We start from the raw sequence: 27268 nt of genomic DNA, 5'->3' as shown, positions 1-27268 counted from the left end.
CCATCCATCCATCCATCCATCCACCCATCCATCCATCCACCCATATACCTGCCCATGCACTTATCCATCCACCATCCATCCATCCACCCATCCATCCACCCATCTACCTGCCCATGCACTTATCCATCCACCATCCATCCATCCATCCATCCATCCACTTATCCATCCATCCCTCTGCCCATCCACTTATCCATCCATCCATTCCATGCATCCTTTCACAGTCCCTTACCATCTTCCTGTTCCCCTCTCTCTCCTTTCCTCCCTCCCTTTTGTTCATCTTTCATCTATTTTATGCCACACAATCTTCAGAAACCATATCTTAAATCTGTGTATTGAACTGAAGCTTGGCCTTAAAGACCATGAAGAATTTGGGCAGGAAGAGAGGACAGAAGTGGAAATTCAGGCAGAGGCTGGAAAATGGGTAGGGGTATAGGGGTTGGTGAGGGGACTGGGCTGTAGGGGCTGGAGCTCAGTTCTCAGTGAGCATTATGGGTAATTGGCTAGAAAAGGTAAGTCTTACTTTCCCTGAATAAGTAGCTAATAGATGGTTAGTTGAGCCCATCTGTTGCTGGGCTTTGTCTACCTAACCCTTCATATTCTTAACAACTTAAATGTGATTCTGGGGTGCAGGCACAACTCTTTTCACCCCACATATTCTCAACCTACCTAGCTCAGGGAGGTCCTTGTTGAACATTTTGCACTTGCCAAGCAGGCTCTGTGTGACTTTGGACATGACCCTTTCCCTCTTGGGGCCTCTTTTTTCCCACCTGTAAAGTTAGGAGGCTGGCTTATGTGACCCCTGAGGCCCGTTTTGGCTCTGACGTTCAGGGGCCCTTTATCAGGGGGTCCTGTCATTGAAAAGTGAGGCTCAGAGCCAGGCAGAGCTGGGACTGAATCTTGGCTGAGCGGCTTCCTCTCTGTGGACCTTAGGAATTACCTCAACCCCAGCCTCCTGCATCTATAATGTGGGGCAGTCGATTTCTGTCCTGTCATCTTTAGTAGCTGGCAGGTACAGACAAGGCCACGGACACTGAAACACTTGGCTCGGTCCATCTGTTGTGTCAGCGCAGGCTCTCACAAGGACAAGGCCCAGATGGGCAGGCTGGCCTGGGAAACCAGTGGGTGGCAGACCTTCCTAGGGGAACAGGGACACGGGGCCTCGAGGAGGTGCTCCAGGCTCCCAGTTGCCTCCTGTGCCTGCGATCCTGCCTACCAGCCTGCCTGTCCCCATGCTAGTCCAGCCTTTCTGGAGGCAGAAATTGAGCTCCAGGTCAGCTCAGGTCCCAGTATGTCATTCTTAGAAGTGACAGCCCTCGGCTCTAGGAGACTTTACCCTTGCTACAGGCAGACAGATGGCTGGGACTTGGTGGGGAAAGGGCTAGGCCAAGTGAAAGGGGTGGACAGGAAGGAAGGGCAGGGGATGTGGACCTCTGCTAGGAGGAGAGGAGAAGCCCGGGTGTCTGAGAATCACAAGGAGGGCTCCAACTAGTCACTTGACTACGAGCCTCTCTGGACCTCATACTTCCTACCTGTGACACTGGGAAGACCCTGACCGTCCCCTTCTTCCTCTAGTCTGGTGGGGACCTAGGAAAAGACTCTGGACATCAATTACTACAGAAACAGCTGGTATGTCTTCAAGGGCAGTGGCCTGGGAGTGTCTTAGGGTACAGAGAGGGTTTGGGGAGGCCCAGTCTGGCTTTGGGACTAGACGAGAGAGGAAGAAACTTTTCTTGGGCCTGGAACCCCTTCCCCAAAGTGTTTCTTAAAAGTCACAGTCCCTCAAGGAATCCAGGGCAAATGAGGCTCTCAAGCTCACTGGGTATCAAGAGCTCTTTCCCACTGCTAATGGATGCAAAATTAGAGAAAAAAAATGTTGAAGGAGAAACAGTATGGTTGCAGTCTCAAAGTATCTTCTTCAAGGTATTTATTAATTTCAGTGGGAAAAATAGTAATGCTACAACAGAGAAATCCAGCAAACACTACCTTAGCCAACGGACAGCAATAAACCCATTCAGTATATGTCTTCTATACCTGAGGTGATGTGCTGACAGGGACACATCATTTCTGTGGTTTTCTTGCCAAAACGCATAACCTCAGTCTGGTGATGAGAAAAATATCAGGAAAACCCAAACTGAGGGATATTCTACAAAATAACTGCCTAGGCCTCTTCTAAACTGTCAAGGTCATGAAAGACAAGGATGGACTGAGGAGCTGTCACAGACTGGAAGAGACCACGCTGGCCTGACAACCAATGGAATGTGCCATCCTGCAACAGAAAAGGGACATTAGTAGAAAAGTCAGAAATTCAAATAAAATGCATAGTTAATTAATAGCATTGGGTCAATGTTTATTTGTTTTGATAATTGTGCAATGTTTATGTAACATGACCCTATTGGGGAAGCTGCGTGAAGGGTGCATGTGAACTCTTTGTATTATTTTTGCAACTTTTTATGATTTCAAAATAAAAATTTAAAAACAGGGACACCTGGGTGGCTCAGTTGGTTAAGTATCTGCCTTCGGCTCAGGTCCTCTGTCCCTCCCTCTGCTCTCTCCCAGAGCAGTTGTCTATGTGTAAAGGGCCCAGAGAAACTGGGGGATGGGAAGTATGGCCCAGACACCTGGGGATTCTGTCTCTCTGCTGCCCCCTTCCCTAGCGCCCTTCTATGCTGAGCTCCCAGCTACCCCCGGAAGCCTTCCAGACTGGCCCTGCCCACATCTCATTACAGTCATGCCTCCACCAAGTATTCATCCCGGCCCCTGAAATATGGATAGCTCCTGGTCTGTCACACCTGTAGTGGGTCCTTTGAACAGTGTCCCCCGCAAAGTCACATCCACCGGAACCTTGGAATGTGTGACCTTATTTAGAAATAGGGTCTTTGCAGATGTCATTATGGTAAGAATTGAGGTGAGATCATACTGGGTTAGGGTGAACGCCAAACCCAGTGAGCGTCCTTTTTTTTTTTTTTTTTAAGATTTTATTTATTTGACAGAGAGAGCCAGAGAGCACAAGCAGGGGGAGCGGGAGAAAGAGAAGCAGCCTCCCCTCGAGCAGGGAGCCCAGTGTGGGGCTCGATCCCAGCACCCTGGGATCATGACCTGAGCCGAAGGCAGACGCTTAACCGACGGAGCCACCCAGGCGCCCGCTGAGTGAGTGTCCTTAGAAGAGACAGAAAAGGACATAGAGAGACAGGTGCAGACATAAAGGGCCGTGTGAAGATGGGGAGGCAGAGATCGGGGTTTTGTTGCCACAAACCAAGGAATGCAAGGAGCCACCAGAAGCTGGAAGAGGTAAGTAAGGGCACTCCCTCCTGCAGAGGGAGTGTGGCCCAGCTGACACCTTGATTTTGGACTTCTGGCCTCCAGAACAGTGAGAGAATACACCTCTGTTGTTTTAACCCACAACATTTGTGGTGATTTGTTATGGCAGTGCCAGGAAACTAATACATACAGATTGCACTTTTCTTATGTTTGTCCGTATCTTAAGTAATTTTGATGTGTATCCTCACAAGGATACACAAGGACAGTCTCTTCCAATAGCCTGGGCTCTGAGGACAGGGGCTGTGCCTCTCTCCTCGGACTGGGATGTCATGAGGTCCCCTCCTTCCTTAGGAACCCATCCCCTAAGTGCCCAGCCCATCCTGAGCACACAATGCGGGCTCTGTGGGGGGCTGCCTGGTTCTGCTGCCTCACTGTTTGGATTGGCATTGGTCCCCCCCACCCCACAGGCTGGCAGGGAGACTCGCCAACCACAAGAGACACCACCCTAGGCTCCTCTTTTGCCCCCTCCTTCTTGGGGCAGCTGGAGTGAAGGTCAGGTACCGGTGCCCACACAAAGCCTGTCCAGGAGTCCAGGGCTCAGCAGACAAGCCCCCATCCCATGAATCGCTGCTGCTCCAGGAAGCTGCCTCTCCTCTAAATTCCGTGAGCACCAGACTAGACCATTTGTGCCTGGTTCCATGTCTGCAGGGCTTGGTCTCAGGATCTGGGCCAGGGTTCTCATCCTGGGTGCTGGCAGGGTGGGGGCAGGGGAGATCAGACTTATACTCCATGCTGGGGTTCTAGGGTCCGCAGGGGCAAGGAGGGCTGGCAAAGGTCTCTTCTTAGATTGTGTGCATGAGCTTATATGTCATTGGTTCCCTACTCTCTTTACTTTTAAATTTCTCTTGGAAAAGAAGGAGCCTCTTTTGGGTTCCACTGAATCAGGTGTAAGGGTGGGGGAGGAGAGTTTTTCCTGTGTCCTGTGCTCTAGGGATTTTATCCGTGGTTCCCTGCAGTGGAGGGAGACAGGGTGGTGGGCAGCACAGAGAAAGCTGGTGTTGGGCTCTGCACCCACTCCCACTCCCCAGGTCCCTGTGGATGCTGCATTTTTCTCTGGTAAGTGCTCCCCTGCCCCACCCAATAACAATATGCCTCCTAACAAATATATCTGTCCCTCAGCCAAAATCCCTGCTGCCTTTCACTGGGGAAGTTGTAGGGCTGGGCCAGGGTGGGGGACCATCCTCTGGAAGGAAATTAGAGTGTCTGTCAGGGGTGGGTGGGGTGAGGTGGGGCCCTTACTTACTCACATCCTTGCAAGTCCTTGGGCAGCAGATTTGGGGAGCCCACAGCTTCAAGTGTCTGTCTCAGCATTGTCTGCCCTGGTGAGGGGGTGCTCTCTGACATCTGCTTTGGTGGCAGTCAGGATTGGGGGAAGAGGGTAGCTTTGCTTCCCTTCTGGGAGCAGTTGATCCTAGGAAGAGCTGGAGCCAACAGCGGGGGCTGTTGAGGCCTGTCTGGGAAGATGGGACGCGTCAGGCAGCCCCAGACACGACTGCATTCCTCCCAACATGCCTGCTGGGGTCCGTGGAGCTGAGGGGCTGGCGGGAGGTCGGGGCGTGGCTGGAGGGGTGCCTTTGGAGGTTGTCTGGGAGACGCGGGGCAGCTGAGGTCCCCATCTACGAACTTCCAAGGCAGAGCCAAATGGACCCCTGGAAATGTCCCCTGAGCCTCAGGGGTTTCAGGAGTCAGGGTCCCTCAAGTCCACTCCCGGTGTCTGCAATGCCTCCTACCCCCAAATCCCTTGGGCCAGCCCCACAAGGGGCTCCAATTAGGGTGCCCGAGCCAGCCTCTCCCACAGCACCAGCCCTGGGGGCTGAGAGACACCTGGGGCTAGAAGGAAAAAGGCCTTCCTGTCCTGTTCCAGGGGTGTGGCTCCACCCTCTCTGGGCCCAGACTAGGCTACAACAATGCTCACCAGACTTTGCACCACGCTTGGCTTACCAAACCCTTTCGCGTACACTATCACGTTGGATTTTCAGAGCTGACCCTGCATTAGGCAGGGCAGATGATATTTACCCCCACTTTACAGATGAGTAAACTGAAGCTCAGAGAAATATCAGGTCCTGGGTGGCACAGGGGTACAGAGCCAGGACGCCATCTGACTCCATGCTCTTTCACCCCGGCTCTGGCTGTGCCTGAGATGCCACCTGCCCTTGGCCGCCTGCTCAGGGCCAGCCAATGCCATGGGCCCAACCACAGGTATGTGGAGGATCTCGGATCCTGTGCCCAGGGCTGGGGAAGGCTGCGTGGATTTCCCTTGAAGGGGGGGTGTCAGGGTGGAAGCCTGAGTCACTGGACTGGATGTGATAGACTTCTTAGCACAGCCTAGCAGGTCAGATCTGGGAAGACCCCCAGGAACTTCTTGTCTTTTTTTATAGATGGTGATGCTGAGAGGGCATTGCTGTGCCTCACGTAACCTTGCCAGGATGGCCCTTTTCCAGCCAGGTACCCCCTGGGGTGATGGGCTTTCTCTTGGTGGATGTCAGAGGCCCACCTGGTTAATGGGAAGCTCACAGGTCACCACGTTTATGGTGCAGGGGCCCTCCTCCCTGCCACCTGGCAGAGCCCGGCGTGCGGGCTCCCGAGGGCCGCGGCTCCCAGGGCCAGATGCGAAAGTGTAGCCTGCAGACCCACACCTCCTATGTGAATCACGCCTGGCGGGACAAGAAACCAAAAACACCCCAAACAATGAGTTTCCAGTAAAATATGACAGACGTGATGAGGCGGGGGAGGGGAGGGATCTGACTTGGAGTTGGCACTGGCCTGTGGGTGATGAAAGCCAAGGGGAATGGAAAATGCCAGTCCCGCCCCCTACTCAGGAGTATAAAGCACCCACATCCTATTCCAACTTACCTGAGCACCTTTCTCTCCTCTCTGCCGACTCGCTCACTCACTCACTCGCCTCCCTTCTCTACCATGACCACCAGCAGCCGCCAGTTCACCTCCTCCAGCTCCATGAAGGGCTCCTGTGGCATCGGTGGTGGCTCCAGCCGCATGTCCTCTGTCCTGGCCGGAGGGTCCTGCCGGGCCCCCAGCGCCTACGGGGGCCTGTCAGTCTCCACCTCCCGCTACTCCTCCGGGGGGGCCTGCGGCCTGGGGGGCGGCTATGGCGGCGGCTTCAGCAGCAGCAGCAGCTTCGGGGGGGGGCCTGGGTAGCGGCTTTGGTGGAGGATACGGTGGTGGCCTCGGTGCCGGCTTTGGTGGTGGCCTCGGTGCTGGCTTCGGCGGTGGCTTCGGCGGTGGCGATGGGCTCCTGGTGGGCAGCGAGAAGGTGACCATGCAGAACCTCAACGACCGCCTGGCCTCCTACCTGGACAAGGTGCGCGCCCTGGAGGAGGCCAACACCGACCTGGAGGTGAAGATCCGCGACTGGTACCAGAGGCAGCGGCCGGCTGAGACCAAGGACTACAGCCCCTACTTCAAGACCATCGAGGAGCTGCGGAACAAGGTGTGTGGATTGCGCAGCAGGACTTGCCACCGCAGCAATTTCACTCTGGAGCAACAGATGCCTCAGGCTGCTGAAATCTTTAGATTCCAAGACAGGGCAGGCTCCAACCCCAGATCCCTCCTTCTGGCTCCAGACACCTCCAGCAGAGCGGGTCCATGTCTCTGGCCTAGCTCAGGTCCAGACCCCAGGCCATGTGAGACTGGGGATTCCTACCCTTACATTTTATAGAGGAAGAAGACAAAGCTTTGAGAGGTGCTGGGACCTGCTCAAGGCCACCCAGCAAATCAATGGCAGAGCTGGGGCTAGAACCCTTGTGCCCACTTGCTAGTACAGGAGGCAGCTGCCTGTTGCCCAGCACAGGGGAGGAGCGAGGCTGTAACGGGACCGGGCTAGACACCCAAACCACTCATTAGCTCATTAGTCTGGGCTGTGGCGGCTGCCACCCGTGAGCCCTGGCACTGGCCCCTCCCCACAGCCGGGGGGTGGCACAAAAACCCCACAGAGACAATCAGTGGTGACCCACCTTACATGCCCTGCACAGGAGGGAGCCTGGGGGACTTGTGTCACCTGATTCCAGCCCCACCCCTACCCCCTGCTCCAACCTCACCCTGGGAGCCCTCTTCACTGATCCTGCTTCTTGGTGTCTGGCTCTGATGCCTTGTGTGGATTAGGTAAATTAGATGATGGGGAGGGAACTCCATCCAGTCCAGGGTTCAGTCTTTGTTTGTGTTCTTCTGCCTCTTCTTTTCTCATCCCCTGCACTAGCTGGGTCTCCTCTTTTGGGAAAGTGCCCCCCCCCGAGGTCCCATGCTCTTGCAGTCTTGAAAAGGAATGTTGAAGACTGGCAGGGCTGGCTGATGCAGAAAGAGAATCCTTAGGTCACTCCTCTCCTCTGTAGATAGGGAAACTGAGGCCCTGCAACCCATCAGTGGTAGAACCAGGACCACAGCTCAAGGGCTTTTGGTTCCAAGGCCAGGGCTGTTTCTGTCCATTCTTCTGATCAGGAGTCAGCAAAGTCCTGGGTCAAAGCTGGACCACTGTGGCTTATCCTTAGGCTGCTGTGGCAAAGGCTTTGGGAGAAGGGGAGACTCAGGTGAGAGCAGGAAAGCAAAGGCCTGATGTATGCAGGCTTCAGAGAAGTCTGGCTAGTGATGGCCGTTTGACCAATGACCTATGTCCTCTCCACCTGCAGATCCTCACGGCCACTGTGGACAATGCTAATGTCCTCCTGCAGATTGACAATGCCCGCCTGGCTGCTGATGACTTCCGTACCAAGTAAGTTTGCAGTGGGGGCTTAGGATGTCCAATCTCCCCAGGGTGTTCGCTAAACAAAGCGGACAAGTTGCCAGGATGGCCACGTGAAAACCCCTCGGGGTACTTGTAAAAATACAAGATTCTTGGGCCCTACCCTTGTAGTTCTCATTCAGTTATTTTTAACAGACTACCTGAGTGATTCTGATCCACAGCCAGGTTTGGGTGCCATTGCTTTAGGGAGAGGTGTTCCTTACTTCCCCACCTGCTCTTGAAGTGCAGGAGGCAGTCACATTTGGAGGCCTGCGTGCTATTGGTTGTGAGGCCAGAAGCATCTCCCCTCCCTGAATTCTGCAGGATGATGAATGGCCTTATTCCCTGCCCCCAGGAATGTTCCAGATCTGAGCCATCAATGGGTGCTGTGTCCAACCATGCCATTTACAAGACTGACTCCCTAAACTACGCACAGGGTGCCGGCTATGGGAAGAAGCTGCAGGGGGCAAAGAACAAAGCCTTCAGTGTGGCCAGGATGGGTGTCTCATTCCTTTTCTCTCGGGTCATTCCAGGTACGAGACAGAGCTGAACCTGCGCATGAGTGTGGAAGCCGACACCAATGGCCTACGCCGGGTGCTGGATGAGCTGACCCTGTCCAGAGCTGATCTGGAGATGCAGATCGAGAGCCTGAAGGAGGAGCTGGCCTACCTGAAGAAGAACCACGAGGAGGTGAGGGCCAGCTTAGAAGATGAGCTGGGAGGGAAGGGATGGAATTGAGATGGGGGAGGGCAATGCTCAGGCCAGGAACACCTCTGACTGGGGAACCCCAACTGGCTGCCATAGTGAGGCCCCTGACTGTGGACTGTGCTTTGGTTGTGCAGGAGATGAATGCTCTGAGAGGCCAGGTGGGCGGAGATGTCAACGTGGAGATGGATGCTGCCCCCGGTGTGGACCTGAGCCGCATCCTGAATGAAATGCGCGACCAGTACGAGAAGATGGCGGAGAAGAACCGCAAGGACGCCGAAGACTGGTTCTTCAGCAAGGTGGGTGTCATCCTGGGTGGAGAGGACTCAGGAGACGTGCCTTCTAGGAACTTCTAGTGTGAATGATTTTTTTCTTTTCTGCAGACAGAGGAGCTGAACCGCGAGGTGGCCACCAACAGCGAACTGGTGCAGAGTGGGAAGAGCGAGATCTCCGAGCTCCGGCGCACTGTGCAGAACCTAGAGATCGAGCTGCAGTCCCAGCTCAGCATGGTAGGGGGGCTGCCAGGCGTGGATTGGACTCAGGACTAGGAGGAAAGGGAGTGACTACCCTCATTTAATCCTGATCTTTCCCTCCCTCACAGAAAGCATCCTTGGAGAACAGCCTGGAGGAGACCAAAGGCCGCTACTGCATGCAGCTGGCCCAGATCCAGGACCTGATCGGCAACGTGGAGGAGCAGCTGGCCCAGCTGCGCTGCGAGATGGAGCAGCAGAACCAGGAGTACAAGATCCTGCTGGACGTGAAGACGCGGCTGGAGCAGGAGATCGCCACCTACCGCCGCCTGCTGGAGGGCGAGGACGCCCAGTGAGTGCCCAGCCCCCCATCCCAGTCCTGCTCCCCCACAACTATTCACCTCCTCTACTCCATGTGTCTAATGATCTTGACCTTTTCTGTCTTCATAGCCTCTCCTCCTCCCAGTTCTCCTCTGGCTCTCAGTCCTCCAGAGATGGTAAGACCTTCCTCCTCCTCCTCAAGCCTGGACTCATCACCACTTCCCGTCTCCCCGCAGGTCTAGGGAGTTGGCTTTTTGAGGGGTTGGCTAGAGTTTTCTCACCCAGGATCCCTTATAAATCTCCTTGGGTAGAAGAAGGCATTTTCTAAATCTTCCTTAGAGTTAGGAGCTAGTGGCCTCCACTTTTTACTTCTGTCACATGGTGTCTGTGGCAGACCCCATGGTTCTGGTGGTCAGCACCAGGGACAGCCCCCCCCCCATGTGACTCTTCCTGCCGAGACCAGTTCACTTGGGTTGATCTGGACTGAACCAGTCCTGTTTGAGTTCTTAGGAACCTCCAGTCTGAGGACACAGACTCTGCTCCTGACCTTAGGGAGCTCTAGTCTGAAAAAAATGTGTTGATGGTATCAGTGCTGGGCTAAGAGCTGTGAGCGAAGTGATAATCAGGGCAGAGGGCAGCAGGGAGATAGTTCATTTAAGTCCCATCAACTTCCTGGTCTCCCCGCTCCTGATTTCTCCATTGCCTGTCCACTGCTCGTAACACCCTCTGTCCCCTCTTCCCCAGTGACCTCCTCCAGTCGCCAGATCCGCACCAAGGTCATGGATGTGCACGACGGCAAGGTGGTGTCCACTCACGAGCAGGTTCTTCGCACCAAGAACTGAGGCTGCTCAGCATTGCTCAGGCCTAGGAGGCCCCCCCATGTGGACACAAATCTCGCTGGGGGATACCCCTCTTGCCCCCGCCAAGCACTTCACACTTGAGTCCTGCCTCACCCTTGCCCCCTCCTGGCAATCAATAAAGCTTCATTATTTGAGTTGCACAACTCCCGCCTCTGCCTGGTCATTGTCAGGAGTGGAGGTGGGGAGAAAGCGGGGGAAGCATCTCTTTGGAGCTTATAGCATCTGGCTGTGGCCTCTGGGACTGGGAGAAAGGGCCTGAGGGCGGACTAAGCTCAGTCCTGGGATGGCTTTCACCATCTCGAAAGATACAGATAGAAGTGTGTCCTAGGTAATTTGTGGTGTCTCTTATCATGGAGAAACATTCATTCACTCACTCACTCATTCATTTACTCATTTATTCACTAGTTTGTTTATTCATATACCAATATTACTGAATGCCTTTTGTGTGCCAGGCACAGTGGTAGGTTAAAGATTTTTTTTTTAAACAGTTTTGTCATGAGGGATTTCTTTGAGAATATATTGAAAGCTATAAATCTATTCTCCTCCCCCAGCCCAATAAGCACACACACATTTGCCCATAACTCATGAGGTTCATGGGTCCCCTAAAGCTTATCAGTGGAGGTCCACAAACCCAGTAAGAACTCATGATTTACTGAGAAGTTGTCTGCCTCCATCCCACCTGCTCTCGCCTCTAGAGCTGGGACTGAGCCTGCCTGCTCTCAGTTGACGTAGCACAGGTTGATTTTCATCTCTAAGCCTCAGTTTCCATGTCAGTAAAGTGGGTACAAGGACACTACCTACCTCATGGGAGGTTTGTGAGGGTTTGCTGGAAGAATGCATGAGGGCCATTAGCACAGGCCCTGGCACTGTGCCGAGCTCAGGGCACGACTGTGAGCAACACTGGGTGAGCTACCTCTCATGTGTGGTGATTCTCCATCTATGATGAGGGCAGTGTTAGAGGCTTTGGGAGCAGATTGACTGGATTCTAACCCTGGCTCTATTCTGCATGAGCTCTGTGATCTCAGAGAGTCTCAGCTTCCCCACTTACCTAGTAAGCATGGTGAACTCAGCTTCTTAGAGTTAATATGGGAATCCAGTAAGTGAATGCACATTAAGAACCAGGCTATAGGTTGTGGGAGAACTTTCTGGTGGAAAAGTGTCTTTTTCTTTCTGTAGGGGGCTGGAAAAGGAGGAGGAAGGGGAGGATCTCACCTGCTGAGTGCGTAGTGAAGATTCCAGAGCTAGGTGGGGCTCATCGCCCCGAGGTAGGAAAGAGTTGACTAGTCACTGTGTCAATTTCAAGAGCTCATTCATTTGACTGTGTGAATGAAACTTCTAGGCAGAACCAAGGATGGGACTGGGGTTAAAGAAAGAATAGTTCTTGAAAGCAAGGGATCTAAAAGCCTAGGCTTTGGAATTAGACACTCTGGGTTGGAGTCCTGGCTCCCACACTGACTAGCCTGGAAGAATTTGGATATCTTACAAAATAGGGAATGAAAACCCTCACCACATAAGGCCAATGGTAGATTGGATGATCTCATACAGGCAAAGAGTTTAGCATTGTGGTTGGCACATAGTTGGTGCTCTATAAATGGTAGAGTAAGAGGGTGAGTTATTAGGAATTGGAATGAAGTGATGTTGGTTTCTCTTCACCTCATCTTCACCCCAGGGAAGAGAGGCCTGCTTTGTGTTCCTGAAACTCTGGGATGTCTTTTTACCTGAGCTTTGGCATTAAGAAGGGTTTATCTGGGGTGGTGTCTGGGGGAGGGTGCTCTATTCTGGAGATGAATGATTAATTTCAGAGGTATGAGGGAATAACTCAGAGAGGAGGGCGTTTGAAGGAGTTTCCTTGGAAGCTCCTGGGAAGGGATGGTTTTGTGGCCCTAAGAGTGCTAGGACCCATATGATATCCCTAAGGATGCCGGACCGTAAGGACTAGTGTTCTCAGCTGGGCAATGAACTCATGTGTGTCAGGAATCTGAGGAGTGGCTCACATCTGGGAGGCCACAGGGACCTGGAAAAAGAACCAAACCTATCAGCAGTTACCCATGAGGACCGAAGCCTAGAATGTTCCAGACTGTGTAAGAATTCCCAGACATCACTCTGCTGTGGAGGTGGTGGGAGATTAAAGCTTCTACCTCCAAAAGAGATCTGCTTAGACCAATATAGAATGTGAAATATTTTAGACTTGAGTGTGGTGTGGTGAGCTTCCCCTCCTCTTGACTGGCTGCCATTACTGTTTGGAGGGAATATAGGGGGAGTGGGCTTGCTTAATGGTAAAGATGGCGGCTGGAGGCCCCCTGGCTGAAAGCAGGTTCTGTAGTGGCGGGGGGGGGGGGAATTAACTCAAACAGTGGGCCTTGAGGGGCTTCCACCTTGTCTGGGCCCCAGAGGAAAAGAGCAGGCAGAGCTGCCATACCAGAGTTCCACTTGGAGTCCACCCCTCTCTGGGGTCCCCTACCACCATACTCCCCTGGGAAGAGCGGAGTCAACACTTTGGGTCCTGCTGCTGACCAGTGCTCTTGTTCACAAGGCCTGGCACCACAGGAACCCACCTAAAGACCCGGGCCAGCCTCTCTGACCATGGCAAGACTGCCTCCCCCACTGCCACCCCAGATCTGAATGATAGGAAGCCAGGAAAGTGACTCCACAGCACAGTCTAGCGGAGGCAGAAGGAATTGCCTCTCGGAGGCCTGGGGCAGGTCACAGGGCCTCTCTGGCTCCTTTTCGGCCTATGCATTTTGGTAGGATTGATCCTCTCTCCCCGCCCTCTCAGAGCATAGAAGGGCAGCGCCAGAGGAGTGTGGGAGACGGCTCCTCCAACCTTGTCAACTTAGGGGGACGGTGGCCTGCTCTAGGTCATACAGACTGAAAGTGGACCAGGTGCTCAGGCCTCTGGTCCTGGACCGGGCTTGTGCTTCCTTCCTGCTGGGTTCTCTCTCCGGGATGGGACGAGGCTGAGAACCCCACGGGACCAGTATGAATTTTTTCCTAGCTGATTCCAAGGTTTTTGTCTTATGGATGGGCCCACCTTGAAATACTGGTACTCTTTAGTTTTGGGGGCCCTTTTTATTGTGAGAGGAACTCAACTGTGTCCAGGGAACTTGATGGGCCCCAGTGGCATATTGCCCTGTGGTTACCTGATCTGGTGAAAGGCTTTTCCTCAAGGCCACAGATAACCTGCCTTAGGTAATGTAGCCAACTAGTCTTACAGCCTAGTGTCAGAGGGGGCGGCCCCAAGGACGCCTGAGGCCCAGGAGGCTGGAGGTCCTGAGGTCCTGGCCTGGCCCACCTCATTGAACTTGGATGCTGCCACAGAGGGGAAAAGGGGGTGCTAGGGACTGGGCAAGGGCCTGGCCTTGGGCAGACAGGACATGTACCAGCAGTTCCTCCTTTGCCTTTTGCTGGGCCAGCACTTTCCTGCGAGATTCAGTGAGGGGAAGTGACTTTCCACAAATGAGTGGAAGAACTTGGCTTTGGACTCAGACCTGTCTGGCTCCAAAAGCTAGTGCTCTGAGCCTCCTTGCTAGGTATGTCCTCGCACCCTTGCCCAGGGCCCCTGCTGTCATGGCGTCTGGCTACGTCGGGTGGTGGCAGGCGCCTAAGATGTGAAGAAAGAAGCGTTGGCAAACAGGTGAAGGCGCCTGACCCCAAGCCAGCGGGCAGTCCCTGCCTCGATGGATAATGGGCCCACGCCTGCCTCCCAGAACAGCCATGCACGATGACTCAAGGTGCTCCCCGGGCCCCACCTGGGGCCCAGTGACACAACAAGTGCGGGGTGTGAGCGGCTGGTTCCAGCAAGCAGCAGGGCTCCTGTGGTCCGAGGAAGGCTATCCTTGCCCCCTCACCCCCCAGTCCTCTTACCCCTGCCCTCTGGGGACAGCTCGTAGGTGGCATCTGGTTTCCTCTCTGCTCCTCTGTTCGTCTGAGTCCTGGCAGCCCTTTGTGTCCCACTCCCTCCCCCTCTGTGAGCAGGGCCTGCGCTGTGGGTGCTGGCACGGTGGGTGCAGGCTGCAGCCTTGCCCAGGGTGCTGCAAAGGCAGTGCAGATCCACCCTGGGTCTCAGGCGCCAGGGTGCCCTCAGCTGAGTGTGCGCCATTTCTCACTCGTGCTCTGGAGGTTTCCTGCAGGAGGGGTTTCAGGTGGGACTCCGAGGGCAGCCCCCGAGCCCTGCAAGAGGAGGAGAATGAGCCAGAAGAAATCACTCACCCAGGCCAGGGCTCTGCGAGCTTCCCCGATCCCTGAACCCATCTTCCGCAGTCTAGATCCCTGTGCCAGACAGGGAGAACTGGGGCGGGGCGGGGCGGGGCGGGGGGGGGGGGGACGGCGCCCAGGGGCTACTGGAGGAGGGTCTCATTTCCCAGCCGCAGGACTGTCCAGCGCAGCAAGCTCCTCTTGACACTGGAAGTAGGTGTGGAGGGGGCTGTCCGATGTGGGGAGCAGGGCTGCAGTTGGAAATTTATCCAGAGACCCCTCCAGACAAAGCCTGATGCGTGCACTGTATTTATGGCCCCCGACAACCGTGTATGGAAGGGCTTCTCATGAGGAAACTGAGGCCAGGGTCCCAGGGCAGGGAAGTTGGGGCTGGGAGACAGCCTTTTTGTCTCTCCACTCCACTGCTTCCCTGAGCCCCAGTGAGGGGTGCCAGATGGAGAGAGCAGAGAGACAGAGAGAGAGCTCGGGAGAAGGTGACAAGCCCCGGGACAAATGTGCAGGGACAGCCCAGAGGTGGGAGAAAGGCCTGGACCCCTTAGCACTCAGGGAAGGGAGGGGGGCTGGCAGTGACCAGTGTTTCCTTAGTGCACCTAGGAAATTGGCCAGCCAAGTCCAAAATTCAGGGGACGGCCAGCTGTGACAGTCGACCCGGATCACATGAACTGTTAGGTCCTTGCCTCGTTGTCCCTCTGGGACACGGGTGTCCCCACCGGCAGCCCAGCCTTCCCTAGTAGCCGCCATGGAATTTGGAGGGTTACCACCTGCTGTTCTGAGCTGTGTGTGGGTTAGGGCCAGCCCCGAGGGTGGAGGGAGGAGGTGGCTGAGGGCAGAGGTTGGAGGGCTCTGGACCCGGGCTGGAAATGGGCTCTCTCACAAAAGTCAGCTGGGTACAGTTACCCCAGCTGGAAGCTTCTGGTCAGTCAGGCAGGTCCCGACTGCCCCAACACAGTCAGGCCTAGACTTTTAGGACCACCTGCCACCCCAACACAAATGCATTTGCGCAGAATGCACGTGCAGGGCCCGAGAGGGGCTGGTCTTCTGGCTCTGGCCTCCCCTGCTCACCCCAGCTCTGCCAACCCCTTCTGTACCCGGCTCGGGCATCCAAGACCTGGGGGGGGTACATCCTGGGGTGGCGGCATCACATGGGAATCAGGGGAGGAGGTAAAAAAAGGGCTAGGGCCTTCCCAGGGCTCCAATCACATCGCAGGCAGCCTGGGAAAGGTTTACAAACAACACGCTTGCCCCCAACCGTGGTATAAGTTTCCCGTGTGTTAGGCATTCACAAAATGCCTTCAAGATTTTTTTGCACTCCCTGTTTAATTTTTTATTTGATATTTAATATTTTATATTAATATTTTGTACGACCCATTTAAATAGTTACTGCATTTTGGTACATCAGCTCACCTGTCATTGTAATGAATAATGTTTATGAAGGAAATCCTGTACTACTCTATTACTACCAAAAAATGAAAATCAGAATCACTTGCCAGAAATAGATGGAAATGACATAAATAAATACTTAACTTCTAACTAGATGCTGTTGCTTCCTACAGGCTCTGAACCCAAGGCCAGCTTTGGTTTGTGAAACTGCGATTGGCAATTAGGGAGGTGTGTTGAAGGGTCTGTAGGGTCTGACTGAGATTTTCTCTTTGACTGATCAGAAGGTTGAAAAATAGAAAAAGGAATGTTTTCCTCACCAAGTGACTCAATATTATTTCACAGAGTCTCCGTGCGTTGCCTAAAAGCATCTCAAGAAACACTGGTCCTTTGGGAAGCCTGAGCATCCTGTAGCTACAGCCCAGAGGTCATTGCCTTTTCCAGAAGCTGTCGCTGACCACCTGGCTTCTCTCTTCTCACCTTCAGCTCTTAGCATCTCCTACCTGGAATGACCGGTTATCCTTCCTTTATTCCGTATGTGTTGGGATCTTACTTGGACGAGACATGGTGCTGGGCACTGGGACAAGTACAAGATGAACAATGGAGCAAAGTGCAAAGCCAGAGGGAGAGAACACAGGACGGCTTCAAGAAGGAGGGGGCACAGAGATGGGTCACCAAAGATGAGTAGGAGTCTCTGGGTAGAAAAGGTGGAGGGATATTTGAATTGGAGCAAACTGGAAGCTCTGAGCATTATCTGAGGTTTGAAGGGCATTCAGGACGATTGCAGGATTGGGTTAAGGGGTCTGGGCAATGACAGCAGATGGGGCTGGAATGGAAAGATCGGTATGGGCCTTGAGTGCCAGGAAGGTGGACCTTATCTTGGAGGTGAAGGGATGCCTGGAGTGATGGGGTTGCACCCGGGTGTGGAAAGACCACTCTGGCTGCTGTGTGAAGGAGGAGTCAGGCCTGAGAGAGGCAGGGAGAGCGGCTACGAGCTGATGGCTCGTAAAGATGCAGGTGAGGGCAGAGTCCAGAGGGCTGCTGCGGTTGAATGATCAGAGGCAGTCAAACTGTTTCTCGAGCACTTCTCATGCGTCTCTTCCTAGGAGATGGACATACCATTAACATCATCTTTTTACAGAGGAAGGAACAGAGGCACCGAGTACTTACATAACTTGCCAAAGTCACACAGCTCATGAGCGGGGAGCTGGGGTTGACTCAGGTAGTCTGGCACCAGAGCCCCCTGCCTTCCTTACCTCTGTCTTCTGGCCTTGCTCACCAGAACATACTTCCGACTTTCTGCCCGGAGCAGGGGGCTTGCAAATTCCAGGAGGGCTGGAAAAGCCACACATCTCTGGATCCCCCTCCCAGGGCTCAGTAAGGGCTAGGCAGTCAACCAAGGTCAATTCCATACCCACTGCTGGGCCCTGCTGAAGGACCAGGACAGTCGAGCCTCTTGCCTTCCTGCTCAAAAGTCAGCCAACATCAGCACCACCTTATTTCTCCTGTGTCCTTTGTGTGAGCCCTGCTTGCCGTGTACGAGCGCTGGTGGGCATGTTGCTTTGTCACCGTCTCAGCCTTTCTGCCATGCCATTGTCTCCTTCATCAGACTGGAGTCTCTGAGAGCAAGGACTGGGCTCCCCATTCAGACTGGGGCTCTGGGAGGGCGGGGGCTGGGCTCCTCACTCTACTGGCAGCTCTCCGTGGGCAGGGGCTCCCCCGTCCTCTATGGTAGCTCCTCGGTACCCCAGTCCTAGCTCCCCCACAGTGGGCACAAGGTGGGAGCAGGGAGGGGGACAGATGGTGATAATCATCAATGGGGGAAGTGACTCTATTCCTGGGAGTTTCTATCCCAGAGGGGCTAAGTCTCAGACTGGCAGTCGGGCCAGCTAGAGACCAAACTCCAGGATCTAGGTCACCCCCCTTGGCAGCAGAGCTGATTTATGGTGCCCCTGACAGCCTAATATCACTAAATTACCCCACACAATGGAGAAAGGCTGGGCTGCCTCTGGGCAGTCACCAAAGGACGCTGAGCCCGGGGCAGCCCTGCCGCCTCCCGATCCCAGACCTCCTTCAGGTCTGTGGGGGGACGCTGGTGCAGACAGAGGGCACACCTAGGTGTGCCACCTTCAGCTGGGGGTATAAGTAGGAAGCCTTGGGGACGGCTCTGTACCCTGTACTCGGGAGCTAGCAACACTCTGACGACTGCTTCCTAGCCCACGAGCGGCAGCAGGGCCAGCCATGAGTTGCAGACAGTTCATGTCCTCCCCGTGGGGCCGCAACAGCTCTGGGGGCAGTGGGGGCAGCATGATGTCCTCGTTCAGCCGCACGAGCTGCTCAGGGGCTGGTGGAGGAGGGGGCAGATTCAGCTCTTCCAGTAGCTACGGAGCGGGGAGCTCTGGGGCCTGTGGGAGGGGAGGTGGTGGCAGTTTCGGCTCCAGGTACGGCAGAGGATCTGGGGGTGGTTTTAGTGCTGGTAGCTTTGGTGGACGTTCTAGGGGTTTCAGTGGTGGCTCTGGAGGATGCTTTGGGGGTGGATCTGGAGGAGGCCTTGGGGGCTCTGGGGGCTTTGGTGGTAGTTCTGGAGGAGGCTTTGGGGGTGGTTCTGGAGGAGGCTTTGGTGGTGGTTTTGGAGGAGGCTTTGGGGGGTCTGGGGGCTTTGGCAGTGGCTTTGACAGTGGTGCCGGTGGTATTCTGGGTGCTGATGAGAAGACCACCATGCAGGACCTCAATTTCCGGTTGGCCTCCTACTTGGATAAAGTGCAGGCACTGGAGAGTGCCAACAAGGAACTGGAGAATAAGATCCGAGAATGGTATGACAAGCAGGGGCCCAGGGCCTTCCATAGGGATTACTCATCTTACTATGACACTATCGAAGACCTCAAGAACCATGTAAGTGGGGAAATTCTACTCCTTCTCTCCTGGTCTCTTTGTGTCTCTCTCTCACACTCACACACACATACACACACACACTCACATGCCTTATCTTCCAAAAATGTCAGATGTTAGACTCTAAAGCTTAGGTAATAGTCAGGGGATCCATTTTTCGGAAACATTATACTTTCTTCAGAAGCAAATTGTGTTTGGTTCTTGATGGCACCAGGGCTGGGACTTTGGCCTGTGCTCTGGGCTTTCATCACCATGTTCCTAACTTTCAGAGTCTGAGCAGAGCAGAGCAGAGCAGAGGCTTAGATTAACATGGGTGAGCCTGGGACTGAATGTGGGGGGGTCTCCTCTTGGCCTGGCCGCAGGATGGGAATGAAGAGGCAGTGTGGAGGGAGCATAGAGATGGAGGCACTCCCCGGAGAGCCAGTGATGCAGTTCTGGGTCTGCCATCAATTCACTGTGTGATCTTGGGAGACCTGATGCCTCTCTGCACCTGTTCTCCTGTGCATTTAATGCAGAAGATGGGCAGACCAGCTCTTAGGTCCCTGTTGGTTTGAAACTTCTGTAATCCTATGAAAAAGAGGTAAGAGTGCTACTGCCCTAAACAGGTAGATCATATGGCTCAAGAGAGGAGAAAATCTGTGCCTGTCTCTCTTCTCACTCCCTAAGAATTTAGAGCTTTCTAGTTTGGAAAATTAGAAGCTGTGTTTCTTCCTTCCTACTTCTCCTGGGCTTCTATAGAGGCCTGTCTTGATATTTCCAGGTACACATACTGGTTGTTTAGGTGCTGAACAGGGTCTAGAACTCTGGGGATGGAAGTAATCTATCCACTCTTCCATTCCTCCCACATGCTCCCCCCATCTACCCATCCTCCCACGATCCATCCATCTATCTACTCATCCATCCATCCACATGTCCATCTATCCATTTATTTATTCACTCAATTTAGTGAATGACTACACTCAATGTTGCCCTTGGCAGACATGGTGATGTACCAGACTTGGTCTCTGTCTTGAGGAGTTCACAGTATAGCTAATTTGCTGTTCCCACCTGTTCCCCTTGCCTTTACAACTTCTGATAAACAGCCTTAGATATCCTATTTCTTCTACCCCAAACCTCTTCGATCTCTTTATCCATGTGCAATCTTAGCTATCCTTCAGGGACCAATTCAGTTGTGACCTCCTCCCCGAAGTCTTTCTTGATCTCCTATAGCCATATGTCATCTCTCCTTTCCTTGATCTCTTCTATGGTAATTTTGGATGTGGTAGTTGACTGTGGGCTCCTTGAGGAGCAATATCTCATTGATCTCTAAACTCCACAGTGTCTTTTGTAGGAAATCTTCAAATATTTGTTGAATGAATGAATGAATGAATGAATGAATGCCACACTGGACATCTTTGCTGAAGCCTATGAGGGGTCTGTGCCTTGTAGCAGCTGTTGGAAGCTCCTCCTACCTCTTAAGCATCTTCCTGGATGGGGGTCCCATCTCTTATGGCTTTGCCTGGCTTCTTGCCCTCCCAGCAGTGAGTCATGGCAGGGAAGTGTGAGTTCCATGACATCTCCTCTTTTTTTTTTTTTAGATTGTGAACATCACACTGAACAGCAGTAAGACTCTCCTGGATCTTGACAACACTCGCATGACATTGGATGACTTCAGGATGAAGTGAGTCCTGCTCCCACTCCCTCTGCTGTCATAAATCTTTCTCTACCCCCTAGTGCTCTGAAGGTCCCAATAGGAACTGGTGCCCTCTTGCTCATTTCCTACCTGTGGATGGTCTGCAGGTATGAGATGGAGAACAGCCTGCGACAAGGAGTGGAGGCTGACATCAATGGCTTGCGGAAGGTGCTAGATGATCTGACCATGCAAAAATCTGACCTGGAGATGCAGTATGAGTCTCTGCGGGAGGAACTGATTGCCCTCAAGAAGAATCATGATGAGGTACAGCCCTGGCTACTTGTGGCTTATTGAGGAGAAGGAGGAACAGAAGTGCAGAGACAATGAGGGGACAGCTATGGGGCACTGCTTGGGAGACACCCTCTCCCTGACTTTTGAGGACACTCTCAGTGCCTCCTTTGCAGTGCCTATGGTGGTGGTTGGGCTTTGCCCTCACAGCTGTGCCTCTTTTTTGTACCTCTGGGGAGGGAGAGGGGGAGGGTTAAAAGTTGGTGGAGAGGATCCCACCCTTTGACTTCACATCTCCTTTGTTCCTGGCAGGAGATGAACCAGCTCACTGGGCAGAACTCTGGAAATGTCAGTGTGGAGATAAATGCTGCTCCTGGCAAAGATCTCACCAAGATCCTCAATGACATGCGTGAGGAGTATGAGCGGATCAGTGCTAAGAACCGTAGGGACATTGAGGAGCAATATGAGACTCAGGTGAGCGGAGTGGGATGCCCATTCAACCTTCTCTCTCTCTCCCATGGATCCCTCCACTCCTCCACCCCATCTCTCTATTCTCCCACCCCTCTATCTCTTAGTCCAGCTATCATCTGTCTATCTTCATTCATTAAACCGCAAACACAATTATTGAGTAGCTTGTCAGTACCAGGTTTTATGTGAAGTCCTGATGTCTCAGAGATGAGCCAAATAAGACTGCTGCCCTCAAGAAGCTCACAATTTATTACATATGTGAACAAAGAGACCACGAACAACTCATGTAAGGCTATGTGCCATCAGAATCTAGTAGAGGTACATGGTGTGCCTCTCATGCCACACTGAGCTCTCTGATGACTCCCTTCCTCCTTGGGCCTCCAGTGCCTAGCATGGACCCTGACACATGAGGGCATATTTGTAGTGTGTGTGTGTATGTGTGTGTTTGGGGTCAGTTTGAAGTAAGGTTAGATAGGTGGTTTGGGGACAAGTGTGAAGAGTCTTGAAGCCTTGCTGAGAGGGAATGTTAAGTGGAGAAGATTGGATTACCTTGGCTAACTAGCAGACCCAGAACTCAGGATGACTTGTCTTTGTTTTTGGTTCACTCTTGGCTCCGGAGGCAAATGTCCTGATGAATGGGGCAGAGCCTTGCCCTTGGTACTCTCTGATCCAGCCTGGTTCTCATTGAGCTCTTGGGTTTTCAGATGAGCCAGATGGAGCAGGAGGTGATGAATAGTGGCCGGGAGATGGAGTCCAACCACAAGGAGGTGACCCAGCTCCGGCACAGCATCCAGGAGATGGAGATTGAGTTGCAGTCTCAGCTCAGCAGGGTTGGTAGTTCTGCTCTAGATCCTCTGCCAGAGTGAGGCACTGAAGGCTTGGCATGATCCCTGGAGTGGGAAGGGGAGGAGCTATGATGTAGCATCCCTCTTACAGCCTCCTCCTGCCTCCTAGAAATCAGCCCTGGAGAAGTCCTTGGAAGATACCAAGAACCGCTACTGTGGCCAGCTGCAGCAGTTGCAGGAGCAGATCAGTAACCTCGAGGGCCAAATCTCTGAGATCCGGGAAGAGATTGAATGCCAGAATCAGGAATACAGCCTTCTGCTCAATATCAAGACACGGCTGGAGCAGGAAATTAAGACCTACCACAGCCTCCTTGAGGGTGGCCAGGAGGACTTGTAGGTTCCCCAGACTCTGTGGAATCCCTAGGAATTTCTAAGCTCCTGACACTACATCTGTCCCTCTGGATAGAGGCAGCTGGGGAAGTTCCTGTACACAAGGGTCAGATGGGTTGAGGACTTCTTCATACTGTAGAGGAACCTCAAGGCATTTGGGCTTTGGGAAAGGAGGTTGGTAACAATGAGAGAAGGGACTAGTCCTTGCTAAAGGGAGAGGGAGGCTCTCCCTTCAAGCTTGGTGCCAGTCCAGCCTGTCCTTTACCTTGCAGAAGGAAACCTTAGGAAGATTCACATTTGGGTCCTGACTCTGTCCAGGTCCATCCTTGAATATATATGTGGGGTCACTAATTTTTCTCTCTGTGTTATCTTTCCTTCTTAGTGAATCTCATGAATCTGGACGAAGTCACTTTGGAGGTGGCAGAAGTAGATATAAAGGTGGAAGTGGAGGCAGTCATGGAAGAGGATCCTGGGGAGGAAGTGGAGGCAGCTATGGTGGAGGAAGTAGTTCTGGAGGAAGAACTGGAGGCAGCCATGGAGGAGGAAGTGGTGGCAGCTACGGAGGAGGAAGTGGAGGCAGCTATGGTGGAGGAAGTAGTTCTGGAGGAGGACATGGTGGTGGCTATGAAGAAGGAAATGTGTCCAAAGGAGGAAGTGGAAGACCATCTCAGTCCCAGTCCTCTTCCTCCAAATCTGGTGAATGTGATGATAAACAAGGTAAGGGACAACTCTAGCTTGTGGGGTCAGGGAGGCACAAGTGTTAAGCTGTCAAGGTACCACCCCTTTTTGAGTATCTTTGAGCTTTCTGGGGAATGCATATACTGAACAGAACTAGATTTTAAGGAGGTCTCTTGTGAGGGCTCATACCCTTGCCCATGTTTCTGATTATCATTAATTTTGACAGAGCTTTGGGTGAGGCTAGGACCAAATCTACACATGTCCTGAGTCTCAATAGCATAGGAGATGGGTTGGAAATTGTGCATTATCTTATATATTTCCCACCACACCCTGTGAGGTGGGTATTGTTATACCCCTTTTAGAGATAAGGAAAATGAGGTTCAGAGAAGATATGTAGCTTATTCAAGGTCATACAACTAATAAATGAGGGACTTAGCTTTGCCGGGTCTCCACAGCCAATACTTTTAATCATCATGAGGATGGGGAGACCTGGATCAGCAACAGTTCAGGTAGAAAAGAGGTTCAGGTATTGTAGTCAGTGGTTGGCTCATACAAGTCAGTTATATGGTGCAACCATCTAAAGGGACATATACCGAACATAATAATCTAAATGTAGAAGAGTCACACAGTGAAGTGGTCTCCAGGTCAGAGAAAGTTTCCCCTTATGCATGTTGAATTTCATAAAATAAAAATTTAATATGAAATTGTACTAAAAGCCTGGGTAACACAACTGGGAATGTTTAGCTCAGAGAAGCCTTGAGGTGCATGGGAGCTGTCCTTCTCTAGGGTGTCTGGTGTGGTTTTGTGTGTTAAGTGGCCCTGCAGGGCCATGGATGTATGGGCTGGGGCCACCCTTGCCTCAATAGCCAAGAATTTTACTAATATACCTGTTGAGTGGAGGAGGGGCCAGGCTCATGAGCCTTCATCCTCAGAAATGGAAGAGTATCGGGACACCTGGGTGGCTCAGTCAGTTAAGTGTCTGCCTTTGGCTCAGGTCATGGTCTCAGGGTCCTGAGATTGAGCCCCACATTGGGCTCCCTGCTCAGTGGGGGCCTGTTTCTCCCTCTCCCTCTGCTACTCTCCCTGCTTATGCTCTCTTTCTGTCAAATAAATAAATTAAATCTTAAAAAAAAAAAGGAAAGAAATGGGAGAGTATATGTTAGGGCTGCTGCAGGAGAGCTTTAAGAATTAGATGGGGGCCACTGGGACCCCAAGGTCCTTCTAGCTCTTTGAGCTCCAGTCTCCTTGCTCCCAGTGTGCCCATCTTTCTTTAAGTCCCAGTCTCTCTTTCTCCTGTTCTAAGTTCTCTCTCCATACTCTTACCTCTGTTCCATCTCTCCACAGGCTACCAGAATTGATACTAGAGCTCCTGTAAACTCTCCTGGCCCTGCCCTAGCTGAGTGTCCTCCAGATAGGCAGTCCCCCAAAGAATCCTGCTCATTGTCTTCTGGCATCAGGAATCGCTGGCAACGAGCCCCAGAGCTCATTTGGGACTGGGCTGAGTGGGCATGTATGCCTCTGGCTGCCCACTGACTCTCTCCCTTGGGAAGGTTGGGGAGATCTCTCTTCCACTGTCTGGTCTCGGGGTGACCCCACTCCCTGCCTGATCTCATGTTCCTAATAAAGCTTTCCTACTGCAAATAAAACTTGGACTTTGACCCATTTGTTCTTTGGGATTAAGAAAGAACAGAAAGGAGGTGAAGGGAGAACCAATTGAGTGTTGGTTAGGTTTTCTATCAGTTGACTTTTGCTTGTAACAAAGCAATCCATAATTTAGTGAATTCAAATGAATTCACTTGAATGAATTCAAGTGAATTCAGATTACCTGGTGGGCCTGACATAATCACATAAGCTCTTTAAAAGAAAAGAGTTTTCTTTGGCTGGTCATAGAAGAGGAAGTCTGAGATTTGAAGTGCAAGATTTTGATATGCCACTGCTGGCTTGAAGATGAAAGGTGCATGTGGCAAGAAATGTGGGTGGCCTCTAGGAGCTGAAAGCCACCAAGAAAAAGGGGATCTCAGCTCTCTAGTTGCAAGAACTGAAATTTTCCAAGAACAAGAAAGAGTTTGGAAGCAGATTTCTCACCTGAGTCTCCAGATGAGAACTCAGACTGGTCGACACCTTGATTTTAGCCTTGTGATACCCTTCATAGAGAACCCTTGCAGAGCTGTGAGCTAATACATGGGTGCTGCTTTAAGCTTCTATATTTGCAGTAATTTGTTAAGCAGAAATAGAAAACAAGTACAAACCCCATCTCAAGATGGAGGAGTGTTAATGTCACGTTGAAGATCAGCATGTGGAATGGGATATATTGATCTCTGGAAAACAATTTGCCATAGATTGGCCAAATTATTGGGGGAGAGGTTGCATAAAGGTAAACATAGGACAGGAGTGGCACAGAAGCTCAGGAAAACTCAAGATCCAGGGATTTATGAAGATGGAAGCTGAATGATGTCTCTGGGGCCAAGATGGCTCTAGTAGGTTGCTGGAGCAGTGAGAGTTTTTGATTCTTTCACTAGTGCTACACCCCTTACTATGCAACGGGTTACTCTGTTCCCTGGTTCTCCTCCTGCTACTAGCTGTCTTCTTCTCTTACCACTTTATATCTTCCCTCTACCTCTACTTGGAGAACTGCCCATCTTGAGTCTAAGGCTCCCCTAGAGAGAAGCTAGAAACTTGCTTTCCCAACCTCCCTTGCAACAAAGGCATGAACATGTGACACAGCTCTGCCAATCAGGTGCTCCTACACAAGACTGATTTGAATGTGAAGGAAGCCCTGGGTGGAATCTAATATGGCATGAACAGAGCTGGGGTAGAGACCCACAGTTTATTGAGGCCACAGAAATGGTGGCTCTGCAGAGATATGCAGTGCCCAACATCAACAGTTTGAGCTACAATTCTGTGCCCAGTAGCAATGGCAGTGGTGTCTTCTTGACACAATCCTTTAGAGTGATTAAGTAAATTAAAGCTCACATGGTGCAGAACCTCATTTCCCAGCAAAGAAGGCTGGGAAATGTAGTTTTTGGATGTACCTGGGAAAGAATAGTAATCAAAACGACAGATATAACATATATCCACATAAGCTTCTGGTCTAACTGGTAAACCACAGTGTTGTTACGCTAACCTCCAATTTTCAAAGATTAGAGTTAGTGTGGAGTCAGTGTCCAATAATCCATGAAGGTCCAGGTATTTCTCTTCCCCCAGTATATAGTTACTCTTGTAAATTCCCATAGGTTCCTATGGGGAAGATTGGAGGTAGACATACACTATGTGCTTATGATGTTATTGCAAAGTCCTTCCTCAAGGATACCTGGACTTCCCTTTATTCAAAGTCCTCTGCATCTCTGAGCTAGTTCTGGTTTTGGGATTAGATGAGTCTGTCATTCTCTATCATGGGGCTTGATACAGGCCTCTTTTTGACCTAAAGTTTTCTTTTTGGAGTGCGGGATAGGGAATTGGGGCACATATGGAAGACCGACTTGCTCATATCAGTCCCACATCCTTCTAGTGAGCATTCCTGTACTCTAAAGGCAGATCATCTTAGACCTAGCAATTTAGATGCAATTTAGATTTTCCCAGTCATTTATGCTTCTGTGGGACATGAGTCAAGTGGGGAGAGGTCTAGAGTGGGGAATGTTTTTGCTGGTATAGATCTACTAGGTACTATATGGTCCTGAGGTCAACAGATCTGGTTCTGGCTTACAGATTCCCAAGCTTTCTGCTTGTGAGAGACCAGGAGTTCCCTTGGGGGCTGGTTCTGTGGTGTTAATCTGGAAGCTATTCCTAGATGCCCAATCCAGAGTCCATTCTTCCATGATTTTGTAAGTACATAATGCTCTGTATTAAATTCCTTTCTGTTAAAAAAGTGAGGTTTGTTTCTGTTACTTAAAATGAAATCCTGATTGAATCAGGACCTTGGTGGGCTGCTGATATATTTTGGTTTTATTTTTTTTATTTATTTTTTTTCTAAAGATTTTATTTATTTATTTTACAGAGAGAGTGAGACAGCGAGAGAGGGAACACAAGCAGGGGGAGTGGGAGAGGGAGAAGCAGGCTTCCTGCTGAGCAGGGAGCCCGATGCGGGGCTCCATCCCAGGACCCTGAGATTATGACCTGAGTTGAAGGCAGATGCTTAACTGACTGAGCCACCCAGGCGCCCC

At 52.0% G+C, this 27268-nt stretch overlaps 2 protein-coding genes across 2 annotated transcripts; both read left to right on the top strand.

Annotated features, from left to right (window-relative positions):
* The first annotated feature begins 6204 nt into the window (after positions 1–6204).
* KRT14 (keratin 14) lies at positions 6205–10533 on the top strand. Its single transcript, XM_025861910.2, is given in 9 exon segments — positions 6205–6456; positions 6458–6766; positions 7959–8041; positions 8584–8740; positions 8893–9054; positions 9139–9264; positions 9357–9577; positions 9676–9722; positions 10291–10533. Coding segments are annotated over 9 exon segments (1425 nt in total). The 5' UTR covers positions 6205–6234; the 3' UTR covers positions 10389–10533.
* Positions 10534–18239: 7706 nt separating this feature from the next.
* KRT9 (keratin 9) lies at positions 18240–23476 on the top strand. Its single transcript, XM_073889520.1, has 10 exons — positions 18240–18646; positions 18677–18890; positions 20465–20547; positions 20667–20823; positions 21100–21261; positions 21960–22085; positions 22210–22433; positions 22813–22847; positions 22912–23147; positions 23471–23476. The coding sequence occupies exons 1-10, from the start codon at positions 18240–18242 to the stop codon at positions 23474–23476; spliced, it is 1650 nt and encodes a 549-aa protein (XP_073745621.1).
* Positions 23477–27268: the final 3792 nt, after the last annotated feature.

The sequence above is a fragment of the Callorhinus ursinus genome, unplaced genomic scaffold, assembly GCF_003265705.2.
Source record: "Callorhinus ursinus isolate GAN/ISIS: 27379988/994484 unplaced genomic scaffold, GSC_fseal_2.0 scaffold108, whole genome shotgun sequence".
Taxonomy (NCBI): domain Eukaryota; kingdom Metazoa; phylum Chordata; class Mammalia; order Carnivora; family Otariidae; genus Callorhinus; species Callorhinus ursinus.
This window is presented reverse-complemented; position numbering and strand designations above follow the sequence as displayed.